At 37.4% G+C, this 21,463-nt stretch overlaps 1 protein-coding gene across 6 annotated transcripts in view; it reads left to right on the plus strand.

The window, feature by feature from the left end:
• The first annotated feature begins 366 nt into the window (after positions 1 to 366).
• The window catches only part of CDIN1 (CDAN1 interacting nuclease 1), a 124,775-nt gene continuing 103,678 nt past the window's right edge, over positions 367 to 21,463 (plus strand). For 2 of the 6 annotated variants that reach the window (XM_039378312.1, XM_027717043.2), the window contains exon 1: positions 370 to 691. In XM_039378312.1, coding sequence (XP_039234246.1) covers positions 591 to 691 — 101 coding nt within the window. In that variant the 5' untranslated portion in view covers positions 370 to 590. Of the gene's footprint in view, positions 692 to 21,463 lie in introns of all 6 variants that reach the window. The other 4 variants (XM_039378314.1, XM_039378315.1, XM_039378313.1 and 1 more) reach the window with 4 other exon arrangements.

Here is a 21,463-nt window from a genome sequence, read left to right on the forward strand (position 1 = left end):
CCCGCAAGGGCGCTCCCCCACACGAGAAGCCCCGCGAAGGGGGCACCGCCCCAGCGGACCTCGGCCCCCTCTGCCCGCCGCCGGGGCCGCACCAGCGCCACCCCGACAGCTCCTTCTGCCCGCGCCGGCGCCACAGCGGCTTGTAGGAGCGGCTTGCGGGGCACCAAAGCGGGCACGTCCTCAGGCATGAGGCGACCGGCGACCGACACCGCCTCGGGCCCCACTACTCGTGCGCACCGCCCCACCCAGCGCCGCTCCCGCCGGGGCACGGCAGCCCGCCCGCCCGTGAGCCACACAGCGCCCGCCTGCCGGGGCGGCTGCGCAGAGCCGAGCGGCGTGGGATGGCCGCTCGCACCGCCCTCTTCGCACCGCCCCGGAGGGGCCGCGGGGCGGAGCTGCAGGAAGCGGCCGCCCGTGGCTGCTTCGGTACCGGGATCGTCGCAAAGGGCGCCCGGGGTTGTCGCGATTCCCCGCCCCGCCATCATTGGCCTTCTGCCTCTCGCCGCCCGGCGCGGCCGCGGGGCTGGGGCGGCACAGACCGCGCCCCGCGTCTCTCCCGCTGCCTCCGCGCAGCCCCGGCGGTGCGAGGCATGAAGCTGAGCAAAGCCCAGTACGATGAGATAGCCCAGTTCCTGGGGCACGTGCAGCCCACCCGACAGAGCCTGAGGAAGCTGAAGGAGAAGTTCCCTAGGTAAGTGCTTCCCGCCCTTCGGCGCGGGACCCCGGCGGCGGCCTGCGGGCTGGCTGCTGGCGGGCGAGGGGCCACGGGGGACGCTCCGCCAGCCCCACCCGGTGCCCCAGTTCTGGCCCCACACGGTACAAAATCACCAGGACACGCACACGGTCGTCGACGGCAAGCGACAGCTCGCTAAAGCTGCTGCTGGGAGCAGGGTACTGCTCACCCCCCGTGACCTGAGGAGTTGGCACAAAATAAAGCAAGCTTCCTCCCCGACCCTGCCACACGTCCAAGTGAAAGCTTTTGCGTCCCTTCATGAGGCTCTTAAACACCCAGTAGGTCTTCTGATGTGAATGAAGCCTTAAGGCTCGGGCCGTAACTCTGTGGCTGAGGCCAAGGGTGGAACACATCTTGCAATACCACTGCCCCTTTTACTTAGGCAGAAGGGGCTTTCTGGACCCATAATTCACTACATGTTGCTACTTTGCAGTTGAAGGCTGGAAAGGGGGTCATCTTGTGACATACGGCCATTCATCTGCTTCCATGCCTGAGTGTTCAGAATTGTCAAAAGCATTTGTAAATGACCGTAGGCTAGCATGGAAAGGTGCACATGACAGGATGTGCTCTATGCACCGATTTCATTGCCAAAATTTGCTTACTATCAACAAGAGAGTTGTAAGGGAGGTTGCAAGGCTTTTCACGTTGTTTTCAGGTTTGGGGGAAGGATTACTAATGCTGAATTGGAAAGGAAAGCAAAATGGGTTTGGGGGGGAAAAGAGTGGTGCTGTCTCTAAAATCACCACAAATAGTACAGAAAAATGTAGGGGCTTAGGTGCTATGCTTATTTTCACGAGAGAGAAATAAGTAAAATAGAAAATCATTCACAGGCTTCCTGAATGAGCCTTGCTAGTCTTATCGTAAGTGTGGCAGAAGAAACTGACACTGTAACTTAAAGTGGATGAGGAGCCGACACTAACTTAGGCTTTGAAGTTGTCCAGTGAAATCTTTTCATTTTCGAGAAAGTGTGTAATGTAGTTAAAAATCAAGCTGAGGGAATAGCCCTGTTATAGAGAACAAGTGATTGTAAAAAAATGTGTTTGGTTTAGGGAGTGCATTGAGTTGCATTGTTGGGAACCCAGCTCACCTTGCACAGTACTTCTGCAACTTGGAATCCACTTACTGTGACAGCATATGTCTAAAGAACTTAGATTTGGCTTTACCACTTTGGTACTAATGAAATTAGGAATAAGTGTTTATGTATATTTGTGTGTGCATGCAGGCATTACACATATGCATGCAAATGTTCTCTTTTTCTAGTCTCCTTATAAAGCTGTCTTGAAAGAAGGTTAGACTTTGGGTTCGTTTTCCAGGTCAGAACCTGCTGCCAAGACAGATCCATAAGCAAATGAGGGTCTGTAATAGGGAAAACGAGTTTGTCAGAAAAAGACCAGGCCTTTCTGATACGTTTTACTTCCCAGTCCACACATTTGATACTGCAAAAGATCTGTTCAGTCCTCTGTTTCAGAACTTGATGACTCCTGAAAAACTATGTGCAACTAACATTGTAAGATCACACAATCACAGAATATTCTGAGTTGGAAGGGACCCACAAGGATCATCAAGTCCAGCTCTTAAGTGAATGGCCCGTATGGGGATTGAACTCACAACCTTGGTGTTATTAGCACCAGGCTCTAACAGGGTCAGGGTTAGTTAGGAACAAAATAACATTTTTTTTGTAAAGCGGCTGGTGTGGTGAACACTGAAAAGCAGAGATTAGCTATAGTAGTTTCTTCCATAATTAGCTGGCTTAGCACACTGTTTTCTTGTTATTCACATTATGTTATGAAAATGCCCTCTTTTGAATTCTGCTTATAGGCCTCTCCTGAATTTTGTTTGCCCATCCTGGCAGAATGCTAAAATCTTCTATTTGAGTGATGAATTAATTGATAGCTTTTTCAAAAATGCCTGTCTTAAGTGTATTTTGAGGTCTACATATGTCCTTTCTGTGAATGGTTCAGGAAGTGGTATTTCTTTGTTGTCTCTTTGTTTATTTCTCATAGCAGGACAGATGCAGAAGATAAATAATACTTTCCAAGGTCACTGCCTGCCTTAGCAGCAAGGGAGGTGTATTAAAATAGATACATGTTATAATGTGTACAACAGGCATTCTCTGTAACTGTTGTCTTGTAAAAGAGGCCAGCTGCAGAGATTTGTAAACTTGTGTGCCATCTTAAAGGGGAGGCTTTTTCAGTGATGTGTTTTATAACTGTGAAGTAATTTTCTTAGAATCTAGAACCTTTATCATTCTCTTCTGGAATGAGAAGGGTCTGATTGGACTTTTTGGCTGCTTTTTTTTCCTTATGAAATCTAGAATCAAACAAGCAACCCCCCCACCCACCTCAACTTTCTAATTCAGTCTTTTTAAGAAAATGTTCCAGAATCTGTCATGGTACTTGCAGTGTGATGAAGGTGTCCATAGCCAGTTTGTCATTATTATATGGTAACAGTTTCTGATTCAAACTGGAAAGTACTAACATCCGTTATAGCTGCTTTCACCTTGCGCTTTCAGTCTTTTCCCGGGAAGGATCAGTATTCCACTGGTAATGCAATACATAAATTGACAGTTTTCAAATATTTCTGTTTTCTACTGCCTCATAGATCTTGAGAGTCTTTGAATTTCTGCGTTTATCTGTTCAGGTTTTTTTCTAATACTGTCTTATCTCTTGGTTCCTCCCTTGGTTGTTGTGTTTCCTGAAGTGTCAAAGTTAATGCTCCTTATTTGTATAAAGTATCTTTCACACTTTGTGAAAGGGCCTGCTCTTGTTCTGCAATTTGCCCCTAAGAATAAGTTGTAATTTCCATAAAACAATTACCACAATTCAGTATAGAGGTATGCTGTGTGGTGGCTGCCAACCTGACCTGTGAATCTGAATATTTTTTAACAGGGTAGTTTGTGCTTTACTGTTGTTAAACTACTTCAGCAGGTGAGATTACTACTTCAAAAGAGCGTTGCCATGTGACTTATTAATGTCAAAAAGTCAAAATTAGACTTCTTCTCATACTGCTTATACAAGCATTGGGACTTTTTTTTTTACAACCCTGTAACATTACAGTCAACGTAGATTTAGTTTACTTGGCTTAAAATCCAGTTATTTTGCAAAAACTTGGGAATCAAGTTGCTGTTCTTTTTCTGTTAGCGCAGTGCTTTGTATTCCATGCCTGGCAATTACCAATGTATTATTCATTTCTTTATTCTTAAGGTATTTGTTACATGCTTAGCAGTTGTCTTCTAACAGGTTCATGTTTAACATCAGGATATTTGGATGACCTGAGGATTATCAAAATGTAATTTTGAGTACTAAGCACAATAAATCTCTGCCAATATTGAATCACTGATCTGTAGTTCCTTTGATCTTTTTAACACATTATGTTCAGTGCTTTTCTGAAGTGTACCACTTTTTCTTCTTTGTTTCTCACCTGAATTTATCTACTTGCTAATAATTGTAGTTTTCTTTGTTACTTTTGTATTTTATTCTTCTGCTTTCTTTTCAGCTATGCACTCGTGTTCTTCTGAGATACTGTTCTTCTCAGTGAGACCTAATGTCTAAATTGAATTACCCATTGTAGGGCTGGCTATAGGAAATGTAGGGTATTGCAGGAAATGTTTTGAGAAAGTTACAATCTCTTTATATTCAATGTGTGTTTATATCTTAAACGGTAGTTAGAGCTGCCTGCAAGTAGAATCCTGTAGATAAGAATCACTTCAGCCCTAACTATTTATAGTGACAAGATGTAAGTTAAACTTTTACCTGTATTCAAAGACTGTTTTAACTTATCCTGAAAAGTCCAGCTTCTAAGGGTTCATACCCAAACTGATTCTAGTACTTCGGTTTAGTCGTTTACTGTTTAGTTCCTGTTTTAGTTGTTTCAATTCTTCTGTATATGGAAGAATATATTATTTCTCTCAGAAACTTTTTCTAAAGCTTCTTACCAGTAGAACATGATTGACAAATGACTGGACCCTTCTCATATATATACACCTTTTACATATTTTGCTGCTCTTCTTTGTATCAATTCTGATTGAATATTACAGTTTCCTTGATTGAATCTTCCTGTGATGTCTACCAAGTTTTCTCAGGGTGAAAGCTTTGCTGACCTTATTCATTATGATACTATCTTGGCAGATTTCTTTATGTGAGTTTTTTTCTGGTTTGGTTCTGTTCTGAGCGTTTGAGTTTCTAACACTAGATTGTGCTTGAATTGGAGATTCCATAAACTTTCTTATGGTTCAAATTGTCTCAGTAGCCCTGTGCATCTCTTAGTGATTCCAAAATCTATATGCTTGTCAAGTTCTTGCATTGAACTATTGTGAAATGTATTTCAGTGCATTTAGAAGTGCTATATTCTTCCATAGCACAATTTGTGTAGTCCTGTATTGTTTATCTTCTTTTCTTCAAGTTGTTAAACTAAGTTGGTGCCTCCAGCCTAACTTTCCTTTAGGTACCTTCACTTGTGTTCCTATAAGAGAGGCATTAGTTTCTGAGCCTGTTTGAGTGCAAACTGTTACAGATATTTTCAAAGTACTAGGATTTCAAAGTATTAGAACTTTTATCAGCTGCTGTGTGCAGTTCTTCACTTTTCTTCTGTGAATCTATTCAGAGAAATACTGTCCTGTTTGTGTCCCTTCTGTGAAAACTTACTTCCGTATGATCAGGAAGAGCTTTTTTTACAGCAGAAAGATAAGGGAACCTGGCATAAATGTAAGAGAAGTACTTTTTTTTCCTTCTGCTTCATTTTTCCAGTAAGCAAGAGGAAAACATGATGCACAGCTTCATACTGATATACTTGATATTTGAATATGGATATTTGGTTTTAATGTATGCAACTTCCTGTTTGATTATTGTAATGCACACGGTCATTCCTGGAGCATATCAAGAGGTGCACGTTCCTCTACATTTGTGACCTCTCTTCTTCATTACGTAGTATCACTTCAGTTTTACGCATATTTTCAGTAATTGTCTTCCTCTTTCTCCAAATTACTGATTATTAAATGCTTTATTAAATGACACCAGGCCTGGAAAGCATCTCAGCAAGATTTTTCATTTAATAAAAATGTATCTGCGCAGTAATGTCTTACATTGTAAATTGGAAAAAACTATTTATTATTTGTTCATTTTTATCACTTTCTCAGTGATGATTCATACTGAAACTAAGGCCCTAAAGAAGTTTAAATGTGTGGTATCAGAGTTATTTCTTTTACCAGCTGCTTTTTTCTTCCTCTTATCCAGTGTCATTGTTGCCTCTAGTTTTGTTTTTTAGAGTTGGGGGTGGATAGGCCTCTGATTTTCCTCTTCAAGCCAGTTTTATTGACCAGGAAATATACTGCTTTTTGTGAATAATTTTATTCTGCCTTTGTGCAGTTACTTAGATTATCAAGCAGTACTGCTGAGCCCATAACGGTTGTGGTGGAAACAGGAAGGTAGAACTGCTTCTCTCTTTCATCCCGCCCACTTTTTTTTTTTTTTTTCCATTTCTGTATTCTCAAGCCTGCAGATTGAGTTGAGGTGGAAGGAGAATTCTCTGTGCTCTGCTCTGGTGCTACTTGGACCTCCTGTTACCCAGGAAGGAGGACTGGCAGTGAAGCTTGTGAGCAGGGGCCAGATGGGTGTCTTCGTGGCTCTCAGAGCTCTAGGCTCAGGACTCAAGCACAGGATTATTAGACAGGGAGTTTGTATCTATGAGCAGGCAACCTACTGCTGTGTAACAATTCAGTTGCACTCTCTTCTGCCCGGAAAGGCTCTTGTCATAGCAAACCCAACATGATTTTTGTATCTGCTCCTGCTCTCCCTGCTCTTCTGAATAGTTGATTAATTATTTTGAAATGTAGGGGAACTAGGCCGTTTTTCTTTACTCTGCAAGCACTGATCTAGCAAATCTCATTTAGAAAGTTGTCTTTGTCCCCATGAGTGCTAGAAACTTACTTCACAAAAAAAAAATTTAAAGGCAAATTTTAAGCTTCCTCTTTTTTTCCATATTCTCACTACTTAACAACAAAATAAATTCATGCTCTGCCTATATAAACCAGTAGACCGGCTCATGAGAGAAAAGAAAGCAGACATTAGCAGGAGGTGCAGAGAGACTTGGAGGGAGATGGTAAATAGATGATATATTCCCACCCTCTCTGTTTTGAAGTGGCAAATCCTTTGCGCTGGGTACTGTGTTTGAATATTGTGGAGGATATAACGAGAGCATCAATGAAACAGAATTTTTAGTTTTGCAATTTCTTCTTCTTTTATGTTAGACTGTTTTACACTACTGTTTGTTTTTGTCTATTCTATGTAGCAAAAACCTAATATGATTTTAACTTTGTTGTGTACTTGAAGCTGCAGTTAACCTCACAGGTAAGCAGATTGATGATAAGAGATGAGAAAGAGGTCTTGGCTCGTTATTTGAAAAGAAAATTAGTAGTATACAAGTTTCAGGAAGTGTCCTACAATAAATTGTAGCATATTCAGAATAATCCTAAAATGAAATAAAAATTTACTGTACAAAGTAGTTATGTGAGCTCTAAAATGATATTGTTCCCTTTGGAAAGATGTTCTTGCTATTTGAACCCTTGGTAGGAAATCTATATTACAGCTTTGATAGGACTGACAGTGGGCAATACAGGTTTCTCTTTTCACTTAAATGTCAGTGAACAAGCCTTAAAGAATTTGTAACTGGTTGGATTTGGTATGACTTGCTAAAAAACTGTTTGCTTATGCTATGATCCTAAATAGGAAGAATACCAATCCTCTCCTGTAGTATGAAGTATTGTGTGATAGAAATTAACAAAATCAGCAAAACAAACTCAGAAAAACTTTGTCTTTTTCATTATTCATTAAATTAAACATAAGATACTTACTTAAAGTTAGCAACTGGTAGCAGTGGGAGCTTTCAGAGTAGAATGAAAAATATAGTTTTGCTTACTTTTGTAGCTCTCTAATACCAACAGACAAAATTTAGACAGAAAACTTACATTGGCACATGTAAGTACTAGGTTTTTAGGACATAGGTCTTTTCCAGATTTGTTTGGAAAGAGATGGAAAGGGGTTTTTTGCATTGTTTGCACCTATTAACAGAAAAATAGATGTAATATATAAGTGTGTATCAGCATGAAAGTTAATTTTGAGGGAAGTTCATTGTAGTTTTTCTGCAGTTTTTGTTAGTGTAACCATCTTCTTCCTTATATCCTCGCATATGTCGTCCATCCCAGCAAAATGCAAAGCTATTTTAAATGTTAGTCTTGAATTTTCTTGAAATACTTTCTGAGTTTTTGAGTACTGATAAATCTCTTTCTTCTCTCTTAATGTTTTCCCCGTCCAGTATGCGAAGTGCTACCATATGGGAGTACAGTTCATTTTATAAAAAAAAAATCCCACAGAACAGGACTTACTACACTTGTGAAATTCATTTTGCTGAGTAAAGGGAAACCTTTTTTGGCCTTGAGGAATTTATACAAACCACTTAGAAGCCAATCCTAAATCCTTTGAAGATTTGATGGTGAAAGACAGTGATTGGAGGGGGCCTTTTAAAACAGACGTGGAAATTAGTTCCCTGTAATTTGAAAATGCATTCTGAGTCTGTTGGATCTGTGTGTTAAGTGCTCTTGTTTATTACAGAAGAAAAGAGAGAAATAGAAAGAGAGAGAAAAAAGAAACAGAAAATTACAGAGAGAAAAGAGAAAAGCAACAGGGAGAAAAGAAAAAGAGAAAAAAGAAAAATGTAAATAAGAGGGAAAGATATAAAATGCAAGAGAAAAGAAATAAAAGGGAGAAAAAAGAGGGAGTAAAAAGGAAAAGAAAACAAAAAAGAGCAGAAAAAGATAAAAAGAAAGGGAAAGAAACAAAACTATTATATGTCAAAGCTGTGGAAGTTATCTTGGTCACAGTGTACACTACTGTGTTGCTCTAATTTGGTTGTACTTTTTTGGTTGTACTGTGTGGTTTAATTTGGTTGTACTTTTTTACACTTCACAGATTCCATGGATGTGATAATCACCAGTAGGACAGGAATATAAGTCTTGTGGCACAGGTTTTTCTAAGTATTTCATTCTAAAGCAAGCTTGGTGTCGTCAGACCAACGGATGTCTGTAGATTTACAGGCAAGATTATGGTGGTTGTTAAGGAAGGATGAAGTGGAAGTTTTAACATTGACCATATGTGCATTTTAATTGACTTGTGGATTTTAGGATACCATTATATTCATGTTGCTTGTATTAAGGAATATTATGATAAAAATGATAACTCTTGATTGTATTTCAGAAACAGCTCCATACTGTATTGTTCTTCTGAAGCCATCAAACAAATCTAGGCTTGAGTTTTACGAGCGGAGGGGATTTGTTACATTGGAATGGAAAATATTTTATTCATGCGTTGTTTTTTGGACAATCATATTCTGGGCTATATTACAATGGCACGATAAATTGCTGAATACACTGCTGAATATGACCTCACCATGAAAAATTTGATGCATTAGAGTAGGAAAGGTTGGAATATATCAACGTTAGCTGACAAGGGACTTTGAATTTTGACCTAACACAGATGACCTTTGTGTGCAATAAAAGTGAGTTTAATCTCCAGGTCAAGGTTGAGGTGAACAGTAGGGCAATGTGTATTGGTTTGTACTGGCTATGGCTGGATCACACCTAGCAAGCAAAGAAATCCAAGGTCTTTGCACTTCAGAGTAACCAAATGCTTGATTACCTAAAGTTTACCCGTATCTGTTATACAACCTTCAAAAACTGTGCGGTATTGTAGACAGCTAACTCTTCAGCAGCTGTGGACTATTTCACTTGAAGCTCAGTGCTTCAGAATGAGAGGTGTGAGGTATGAATATTGTGCTCTTATAGATCACTGAATAGGGAAATAAAATTTCTCCTCTAGCGTGTAGAAGAAAGACTGTCAAGTATATTGCCTTGCTATGAAAAGGGTGAAATCTAGAAGCTTTGTTTCTTTGACAGCTAACCCATCTTTTGAACATCGGAAGTTTATTCCTAAGTGTCTTATGCTTTTAAGAGGAACACAATTAAGAGAGCTCTGATATGTTTCACTAGGCACATACAAAAAAAATGGGTCCTTTTGAGCACTCCATTTCCGCAAAAGGTATTTGATCAAAAAAGCTAAGTTACAAAATGTTTTGGGGGTTGTCAAGGTTACTTAATAAAGACGTATAGGTGAATTTAAATAAAAGATTGTCATGTTTTATAGTAGTCACAAACAAAATCTGTCTTTTTAACTGGCTGGTGTTACAGGAGTGCTATTTTACTAACATACTAAAGGTACGTTTGCTGAATACACATGGAAGAGCGGTAGCAGTGGTGCTGTGGGAAGGAGGGAGTTCTCTTTAAATCAGCCAGGGGAAAAAAAAGTTTGAGACTAATGGAAAGAACCTCTACTCCTTTAATAGAGCCTGCAAAATATATTCTCCAGGACTGATCAGCTCTGAAGGCTCTAGAGGTTTGATGATTGGAATGGCAGGAAATCACGCTTTCAGGACATAACGAATTGACTAGGCCATCCATCATTTGTTAGCATGCGCCGAAACACTGGGTTTGTGTGCAGAGGTCTGTGATTTAGTAAATACTTGGGAGATGAATAGAGCTTACACACAAGGGAAGATATTGCTGTCCTTCAGCAGCCTTAGACACAGATCCCTGCTGAGAAGGCCGTCTGACAGCAGCTCATCAGTAACTGGCCTGTCACAGTCAGTGATGCCCACCAGCCATCCCCAGTATATTAAATGCATTTTTAATATCTGCTTCAGTAGATTTAATGAAGAAAATTTAGTTTTCATACTCTGATCACTGCTTCCTCGAGTGTTTTAAAGCATTGAGTGAAGCACTTCCAAGAAAGGAACTGTGCTGATACCTGGAGGAGTTGATTGAAAATCAAAATGAAACAGGTGTGTTACTATCTAAATAGTTTCCTTAAAGCAAAACAAAAATGTTTGGAAAAAGCAGGGATTATCTTAGAAACAATTGACCCTCCTGCGGAGGGACCTAATGCAGCAGGCTGTACAGTGGTAGAGATGCAGTGCTTGGAAAGGTGTTTGCACAGGGGTTCTGTTTTGCATGGCTGGGCTTGCCAAAAATTTCCTACAGTTTCATGTGTTAATGTTTGAATCAGATGATCGCTGTGTCTGGCTTTCAGAGTCCAGAGAGGACAGTGGCTGTGAATGCAAGGAATGGAATATATAAGTTTTTAATAACTAACATAGATTTTGTTTTGGTTTTGGCATTTTTGAGAGAGATGCAGTTGGTTAAAATAATTATAGCATTCCATAGTATTATGTAAACTGATATAAGAAAAAAATAACAAGACAGAATGGAAAATAAAACTGCTATTTTTATAACTTACCGAACTCATTGACAGTTATTCAGTATTGACATTCTACATGTAAGGATTGTACAGAATTATTTTTTAACTTCATAGCAAATTATAAGATCTTTTGCTGTCCATACATATAGATAAACAACATAGTTGTTTGATTTTCCTGTGAACTTTCAGGGAAAACATCTGTTTACATAAAGGCAAATATGTTGGTTTTTATTTCCTAACGAGATTCAGTGCTTATGATATTTACTTCAAGACAGCAAGACAAACAACTCGATTTTGTTGGACACATCTATCTGGAACATTTACTTCTTGAGCTTTTTCTCCCTCAGGAATCCATTCTGTGTTCACAGAAGAGAAAGCAGGTGTTGAATGAGACCTATAAATTTGATTCTCGTATGTGTCAAAACAGTAATGTATTAAATGCATATTATTATAAAAATTTAAGATGTGTCCTAAACGCTTACATTTTTATAACACATGACAATATTAAATAATACATTTTCTTGTTAGCATCTGTTTGCTGTCATTGTTGTCAGGACCTATGATTTATTACTTAAATTAATGACTACAACCATTTTAGTACTGATATATGCCCCTTATGGCTTTTCGCATCACTTAATAAAATAACATATATGCTTCTATGAGAGTAATCTTTTAATTGTTTATTGCTTTAAGTTCCTGGTGAAAGTAACATCCGTTTACAATGTGAAAGTCTCAGAAACTTGTATTACACTTCAAAACTGAGTGAAATAATGCTAAGAATTAATTTCTGTAAGAATATGGAATACAGAAACTGATCCTGCTAAAATTGTCTTCTAAGATAAACCAGATAGAATATTATTTCCAAGAGAAACCAACAACACTGAACTATGAGTGGAAAAATACTGTTCTGTGTTCTTCTGATCGGGTGATGGTTAAAAGCCTTGTTCATTTGTTTGTTTGACTAATTGGTGCCATACATGTAGATTTCAAACTCGCATAGGCATGCTCTGTCATTAGTTTTCAGCTTGTATCTCATGGAGTCTTTGTTGTCCATAGATTTCAAATGAAGAATTCAAAGTAAATGAACTTCTTGTCAGCAGACTTAAATTTGCCAAGCAGGAACCTGCACCTGTTTGGGGAAAAACATTCTGCTTTGTGAACAACTTCAGATGAAAACTTCTGTTTTGTAAGCTACTGAAGCATTTTTATTTCTTTTATGATTTCTTTTTGTACTTTTTTTTAATTCTTATGTCCATAACATTTTGAGTATGATAGTGATATGAATGAGATATATTATGCCTTCCAGTACACACATCAGGATATGCAGTAGCCTGATTGATAGTAACAGTCTCATTGCTTTAGGCTGGAGAATTCTTGAACTTCAGTTCCCTGTTTTACCCTTCTTGTCTGCATAGAATGTTTAAGCAAGTGTCACAAAATGGCTTCAGGTCAGGATGTAGTGCTGAAGAGGACTTTATTGTTTGGGTGATTCTCCTCTATTTGCATATTTGTATTTAGGCCTGCAAGATCTTGGAAGCATTTGGTGGCCTGGATTCCCATATACCTTCAGAAACTTTAACACTGAATAAAAATGTGATAAGATAGCACACATTATTCTTTCACAGAAAGCAAAATGTTGTAAAATATTCCTTTGAGTAAGACTCATGTGATAACAAAGGTAGCATTTTATGTAATGCAGCTTGTCTGAAACTGTTTCAAAGACAACATAAAAACTATGACCAGAATGGAGGTAATACTCACTCCTGTGACTGAATTAATGTTCCTCCTTGTTAATTGAGAACCCAGGCAACAATGAAGACATCATGTATCTCTATTTCTATTTGAGGTTGGCTAGGAGATGGCTGAACTTGTTATCAGTCCTCTATTGATACTGGTAACATCCAGTTCTTTATTACATCTCTTCTGTGGAATGCAGATGTGCACTTTGAGGCTATATCTTGTAGAGAGTACAATAACTAATAGGCAGAGAGTGTATGTTCCTACAGATAATATGGCTGTTAAACATTAGCCATTTCCAGCGTTAATATGAGATGCATGTTGTCAATGCAGCTGTCTTTCAGTTTTCAGCACAGCTGAGCAATATGTCTTCCTAGACAAATGCATTTTCTTGGGATACACAAGAAAAAAATAAAGCTGTATTTCTGGTTCTTATAGAGTTTAAAAAGGAAGATTTGCATTAGCGGTTGAATAGGCCAAGCAAGTTCCATTCCAAATACCAAGTTTAATGACCTCATTGCAATGAGTTGTCTAACACAGGAATGTATTTTCCTTTATCCTTTTATTAGGAACAGGAGAATATAATTATTGACCAAAAAGAGTAAGTTGAACTACATTCTTTATCTCATTTGTATTGTGTTCCTTTGACATCACTAGTCTGAGAGAGAAAAAGGAAATGGTCCTTTATGGAATAAATGCATAGTTTCAGTCTAAATATTTTCTTAGCCATATCTGTCTGTTTGGTGTGTCCTCTAAGTGTGTAATGTTTCTTTCCAAACAGATTCCATTGGTTGTCCAACAACTATTATCCACAAGCTTCCTGCTTACACTTTTTGTTTTAATTTACTGTTTAGACACAGACCTCACCAGTGACAGACATTGTTATTTTTGTGGTTTCGAGGTTTCTGGGTAGAGAATAATGTCCATTTATCTACAATAGATGCTTGCCATTTTAACATTTTAAATCTCAGTTATTTAAAAATATTATTCAAATGTTTCAGCTACTATGTAGAAATGAATATATTTCTATATAGACAGATTTGGGGGGATCAACATGTATCACATATTACTGGTTTGCATTAGTTTATTTTGTAATTCGTAGCTCTTTAGTCTCTTTTTCAAGGATATATCTTTCTCTTGCAATGAACTTTGCATTAGTAGATCAGGATGTTTACTGAAATAACCAGTTAAAATTATTAAAATATGCAGTGGAAAGCAGCGTGCTTAGTTTAATGTGCTTCTGAATATTAAATGCAAGCAAAATGGTATATAGACACGGAGCTATTTGTTACATTTTAGTATATGAAGCAATAGCTGTGTAAACCGTAACCTCGTAATTTTGCAAGTTCCACTTTATCATGTAGCTGTAAAAGGCAATCAAAATAAATCATGGAAGATGAAGAAATATTTTCTAGGGCTTTCTGTATGCTTTCAGAAGTGGCGCTTGATCCATGAAATTTTAGTAAGCATATTAAATAATACAATATGATGTGCAACGTGTCAGGTCTGATAAATTATTTTGTATAGGACATTTATACAACATATGGTGAGCTGCTATGTGAACAGCTTAATGACTAAATTATGTTAATCTTTCTTGCCATATTTACTTTTCATTTAATAAAATGTCATTTTCAAATTTTTATTTTACTTTTTTGATCATGTGCAGATATAAGAAAGGTGTAGGTCATCTCTGAGAAGCCGTGACAGTGATCCAAGGTTCCTCAGCTGTGCAGTGTACATAACACAGATGTTGGGAGAGTCATCTGTCAGCTATGCCTCTCCTATGGAGTTAAAGTTCTAAGGGGAAAAGAATTCGACACAGTGCTGTCACTGTTACATTTTCACAATAGAAAAGCATGCAAATATTCAACCTCCTGCTTAGCAGTAGTGCCCTGTCTAATGTCTGTGCTGGTTAGAATAAAAAAATAGTGGGTGCATCTAGGGCTCATAGATCTGACAAAGGTCATGCTATGCTGGGCATTTGAATTGGAAATTGTCTGGACTTAGATTTTATAAAGCTCCCACTGTTGTCGGGGAAAATTTCAGCAGGGTTTTGTCCCTAGAGAGGCCTCTTAGGCCCTTTTCTGTCCTATGAATGAATTTAGATGTGAGGGTTTCTCCTGCCTTAAAACTGTTAAGTTCATTTTGCATACATCCCCAGAGAGAAAAACTGGCAGATGCTTTTGTCTTGGAAGTGTTTAAAAGAAAACTGCAGAACAGGAACAAGGGAGAGAAGGGGCCCTGCGTGGAGTCCCAGAACATTTTGGAAATGGCCAATATGCAGTTTTCATCAGTAGTAAGGCGGGGCGCAATATGGTGCCTGTAGCTCACTAGGGAATATGAATGTTGATTAAGCATACTCCCAGGCTTTGAAATCCTGAAAGCGGTGTCAGAATAATGGATGTTGAGCAAATGTCAAGCATTTGTTAATTTCTCTGTTATTTGGAGTTTATCTACCATGATCAATCAAATAAACTAGTGCTTCTCTGTTGTGGCATGTGTCATTGATATGGTGATTAGGTGGATAGAGAGGCCTTCTGCCTTTTTTTTTTTTTTTTTTTTTTTTTTTTTTTAAATCCAGGTAACAGATTACATATGAACAGCCATAACTTTAAGTTAAAGATTTGTTTGCAGTTGGTTTAGTAGAAAGTGGTGCATTAACAAAATACTTTGGGGGTAAAGAAAGAAAAAAAGTATTTGCGTATTCGTTGTGCTAAAAATTACATTCATGCAATATTTGGGCCTTGCAGCTTTACTGTCTAAATGAATTTCATTTCCTTCTCAATGAAAGTTGATAGAGAGATCTTTTACTTACTCTTAAAAAGAGAATTTTTGAAACAAAGGATATCCACCCCAAATTAGTACTAATTTATGGTTTGGCCCCCTTCTTCTCTGTGAATCTTTTGGTTTCTATAAACTATAAGCTTGATCTCAACATCCCTGTTATTGATGGGGAAACGTGTTCAGATGCCCTTTAGTTAAAAGTGGAGTTGACTCTTTGACTTTTGTAAGAATACACATTCTTTTAGGAAAATATGTCATATATAATGTATATATGTTATATATGTTGTTAGTTACTGATTAGCATGCAGAAATATTAACAGCCCAGTTGAGAATATTTTTTCTTCCTTCTCAATTTTCACTATTTTCTGATGTCCTAGTTCTGTTAGTTTTCCATTCCTAGAAGTTAGGGAACATACAAAGAGCTGATACTTAAATGTGAAGGACAAATTAAAGTTCATCTGAAGGAGAAGGCGGCTCTCTGGCCTGTGCTGCTTTGCTTTAATATATTAAGGCTTCAAATATGAGAGGATAGAGTTGGATGTTTTATGAGAGGCCTTTTTGAAAGTTGCCTGAGCATAATAGCAGTCAAATTTCACTGAATTCCAGTGAAGTCTATTTAACCCCTTTCTTATATTCATATGTGTATTTTATTATGTTTTTGATAACTCACAAAAAATTAAGAAGTGTCAGTAAATCATGCCATATTACTTGATGCATGTTGAGGTCATCTTCAGTTTATTTTAACATAGAACAAATGTTTGTTGAACTATTTTTCCTTCTTCTTTGCCTTCCACATTTATTTATCAAGGCCTCTGGGCTCATTCCACCAAAACTGGTCAAATTTTGGTGTTTAATGAAGGTGATGCTGTATAGTCAGTCTTACTGACTGTTTACATCAGAGAGGATTTAGTTCTGTTTTTAGATGGAGTAAGAGTCGTTCTGGAAGGTCAACTGTTTTCAGCAGCATTGCAGGAAAATGCATGAAATTGCATTGTATGCATTTTCAGAGCAATATAAAGAACACTCAAAAAAAAAATCCTCTGGAAAGGGGAGGAAGGGAAAGGAAAATCTTGTTGATAGGAGTGGAAAGGACTAGAGAAGTTTTAGGATAGACTAATGTAATATTGTGATCAGCTCTTATTAGATGTTCCCTTCATATTGCCTGCCATTTGTAGGTAGACAGCTTTTTTAAACAAAAGAATGCTGGAGAACACTAATAAAAAGGAATAGCTGAATTTCCTGCTTGTACATTTCTCCCATCTTTCCAATAGGAAGTAAGTAGTGGAATTAAATTAATTTATTCCCTCTATGGCACGGTAAGCTATATCCCTGGGTCTGAAGGTAGACTGTAAATATCTGCATGCATGGTACAATAACTTATGTATACAAGACTAAGTACTGCACTGTTGGGTAGGTAGGTAGACAAGAATTATTCTCTTTTTTTTCCTTTTGATTTGTTAAATAATTATAAATAGCTTTAAAATTGTAAACTGTTAAATGATAAACACTGATTAGGGTTTAAGACTAAAAGTCTCAAGGGGACTAGCTATAAATGGATTCACCTCTTGCCTTAAATCTGTATCATTCCCCAAACTGGAATTTACTGAAAGCTATCACTTTGGGATCATCCATGTTTTAGTCTTTAAATTATATCCTCAATATTTTTTAAATTATGTCATGAATTGGAAACATTAATAAGATCCTGACTTGTTTAAGAAATTAACAGTTTTGATTGGATAACTGAAAGCTTTTTTGACTTAAGGTGTTCACTTTTTACCCTGGAGATAGCTATGCAACAGTGTGTGTGCTTGACATGTGATGCATGCAAATGCTAAATACAGTAGCAGCATGAGGCAAGTGTCATTAACAGTAATTTATGTAATGAAAGCCACCTGGCTGTCTTTGTAATTAATTGCTTGTAAATAATAAATTTAAATATAGTTTATAGTTTTCTAAATTTGATTATATATTTTTAGAAGCAAATTGTTTAAGGGAGTTTAGGGATTTATTTAGTTTCAAATTGGCACGAATATGCTTTTTACATACAGGCTAATTTTTTAATGTAAAATCAGTGGTCTAATTAGCTTCAAACTGCCATTCATTCATAAAAATTGTTTTCTAAAATTAAACATCTAGTTTGTTCAGAACACTAGAGTTTTGAAGGAAAAAAGCTATAAAATACAATTATTTTCCCCTTTCTCCACAATCAGTAAAGTTGATATTGAAGTCTGAAAAATTTACCTTGATTCTATTGACCTGATTCTTTTCCTGGGCAAAAGGGGAAGCAGTATGATAGAGTTATCCAAACAAAATGAGGGAGATGAATAAAAAATAAGTATTTCAAATATTGCTTTCCAGTTTCAAATATTGCTTTCCACTTTGCCTGCTAAGTGAGTATTTTTTCAATGTACGGACTTTGGCCCTATCAGGAGAGCAGATGAGAAAGGTAAAGGATAAACCCCTGGTTTGAAACTGTATCTTCTTTGCCTTGAGTGCTTGTTGAGCTCCATTGCTGTTGCACCCTAGGAACATCTTTCTTTGCACAACCAACATCAGAGAGCAACTAGTTTTGTGTGGTTTTGTCTGATGGTTTGATGTTTAGATTGTGGTCGTAAGATAAAAATGTCGAACTTGCAAACGTTTTTGATACAGTCTTAACTGAAGTAAATCGAAAGAAAGTGTGAATGATGTGCAGTTAAGTGGAAATGGGTAATTTGCAGATGTTTCGCCTTTTTATCTCAGTTTCTGGCGTGCTGCTGTATGCCTCTGCTTTGGGATATGTTCACTGGATGTTAAGAAACTTTACTTCTTGCTAGGTAACTTGGAGTAGTTGAGGTCAAGGACATAGCAAATCATCTGCTTATGCTAGTCTCAAGCGTTGCTTTTTTAATTTAATTTTCTAAAAAATTTAATGGTAGATTTAAAAGCAGAATTTTTGAGAATACCAGGAGATGGAGATGTGGAGGATAAGTACTGAGATTATCAGGGTGTATAAGGGAGACAAACCCTATTTGACTCCTGTCACTTTCTTTTGTCAGTGGACTCCCTGACTAGATACTCAAAGGGTACCAGACAATTTCTGCCATGTAATATTTGATAGTCATTGAAGCCTGATGTCAGAATATTGGAGAGTTTTAATTTCATGTTTTAGCACTGACATTGTATTTTTAAGCCTTTATTGTGAATATATTTTGGTTTTGTATTACATCTGAAAATATTTTTCCATTTAAAAATTGAACCTTACAAAATAGTTTTATATTTTCATGGAAGAGACTTGAAATATTAGTGAAATAGCATTTAATTAAAAAGGCGTCGGAGTGGGTTTGACATTGAAGTAGATTTCAAACATTCATGCCACAAGCACTGTGCTGTTTAATTCCAGAAAGAAAAAAAAAAATCAAAACCATATCTTGGGCAAATTACTGTCTAATTTCACTACTTGCTTACTAAGATAGTAAGACCAAAAAGTCGTTTCTTTTCATTTGGAACTGCTATTCTTCTATTCCTGTGTTTTTAACCATATTGTGTTCCAGTGTTTATCCACTGTAAAAGCATAATGTTGCTCTTCTCATCATAACCATATATATGAGAATGGAATAGCATCCTTATTCTGACTTTTCGTGTTGGGAGATTGATCAGAAATACTTTGTAATCATTTGAATATGGCATATTTTGAGTTACAGTTGTATTACTGCTGTTGAAAGTTAGATTTTTGTGGTGTGGGTGAAAGAAGGTGTAATCTCTGTGAAGAGATAGCATTATTTTGTGATCATTGCCTGTACTGGTAATTTGTATTTACCTCTGCATTTTTTTTTTCACATCTGATACAGATTGTTCATAGTCTGCAGTTGTTTTAAAATATATTGGCTGTTACAACAGACACCAAAAAATTAGGTGTCTACAGGAAAAATTGGTACCGTGTTCTTAAAGGAACTTCTAAGTCTTTCTAAATGAAAAATCAAACAGTATCTAATACTGGCAATTTTCCTCTGTCTGCTGCTAGAACTTATTGGCCAACTAGGTCAGACATTATTAAAGTTCAAGTGGCCCAGTGGGAAAAGTAATGGCCTTACGCTACTATGAATTTTAAATGCTGCCATTTCTATGTATTGCACCATCATCTGTTCTCTCACATCACTAAATTGTATAGAAGTTGTGGGACCAACCAGTGTCAAGGTCATAGAAGTGATGACTCCTCTCAAGTAGCCTTCTTGGAGCTTTGTCATACGGTTATTCTCATAACCCTGGCTATAGGTAGCAAAGTTGTATGAACATGCCTGAATTTAACCTTTTAATTATCATTGTGTAGTGTAAGCATGCAATGCAGGATATCTTTTTCCTCTGAATTTTTACTTTTGGGTTTTACTTTTGATCCTACATAAAGGTATGAAGTTGACTTCAAGGCAAAGGCAATTTTTAGCAATCTGTATTTAAATTTTTGAGTTGAGCCGTTGTATAGTTTACTGAAGTGGATATCAGAGAATTTCAAAATTGTTTAGTGCTATCATTCTCCAGATGAGCTTGAATTTTATCTTGATTTTAAATGTAATGGTAGTTAGTCTGAAATGAGCATATCAGCAGGTACTTCCTGTCATATATATATATATATAAAGATATACAGATATATACACTTAACTGCATTTTTATAATAGTAATAAATTTATCATGGGAATATTTCCTCAACAGCACTGTATTGACTTTGTAGTTCCCAAAGTAGTAGCTACTTACAGTGCTTCATTGTATGGAAGGCTTCCTATGCAGAGATAATAAAACTAGTTTTGTATTCCAGACTTGAACTGGTGTAGCTGGAAAGCTGTAAAATTGGAAGATGGCCACTTTATAGAAGTTACTGTGTTGTAACTAAAGACTTCGGTACTTTTATGTGACTTAGTTACTTTAATTCAAACTCATATATTGATTTAAACACATATATTCACACACACATATATATAGACAGGTATATTGATTTAGCTTAAATTGGTAATTCACTAACTTCCAACAAATCAATGTTAGATTTGTGAATGATAAAGTACAACTGTGTACAGAGACAATACTCTGCTTTTTGAGAATTTTCACTCAGAGAAGAGACTGCAAGCATAGTAACGATAAGAAATATTGTAATATTAAAGACTGCAGTGAAGAGAGGTTAAAGCTGTGACTTAGAGGTCAGTGTGCTTCCTTTGTGCCGTGTTCTTCATAGCTTGGATGCGTATAAACTTAACAGTTCCCAAGCTTTGGTAGGCCTTTGGTATTCCTGAGCCTTCCTAGATCCTCATGTGGCATCATTCAGGCTGATAAGAAGCCTTTTGCTTGTCCTGACAATCCTGGTGCATGGAAGAAATTCTGAGAATCCACTAATTGTCACCTCCTCTCAGGTGGGAAATTGAGCATCGGACTGGCATTTACAGGTTTAACTGTGGTCCTTATTAGCCTGGATCCTGCAGTTCTGGACAGCCGTGGAGGCTTTACACATCCATGCTTGTGTTATGCATTTGAAATGATGCTATTTGTAACCCATTATTGACAGAGTTTTTACGTATAAGAATGGACCAGTTAGCATGTCATAAGCGTATAAACTGTTGCTTCCTTTAGGAGTCCCTGTTCCAAAGCATTTGCATTACAGAAGATGAGAATTTGGCTGTTTGAGTTTCTTTAATGTCTTTAATAATGTAACAGGAAAAATATATTTTAGATGCACATTTGGAACTTCAGGATAGCCGTGAGGAGAATTCCTCTTTCACCACCAGCCATTTAAATTTGTTGGACATATATCTTTCTTTCCTCACTTAGATTCTTAATCCAGCATGGCAGCACCACACAGTTCTAGCCCTATTACTTTTATTTTAAAGCTCAGTATTGCATTAGTGAAAGTATTTTTAAATAGGGGGAAGTTCTTTTCCAATTAATA

This window comes from Pipra filicauda, unplaced genomic scaffold (genome assembly GCF_003945595.2).
Source record: "Pipra filicauda isolate LSUMZ 115617 unplaced genomic scaffold, ASM394559v2 scaffold134_size1991817_pilon, whole genome shotgun sequence".
NCBI lineage: Eukaryota > Metazoa > Chordata > Aves > Passeriformes > Pipridae > Pipra > Pipra filicauda.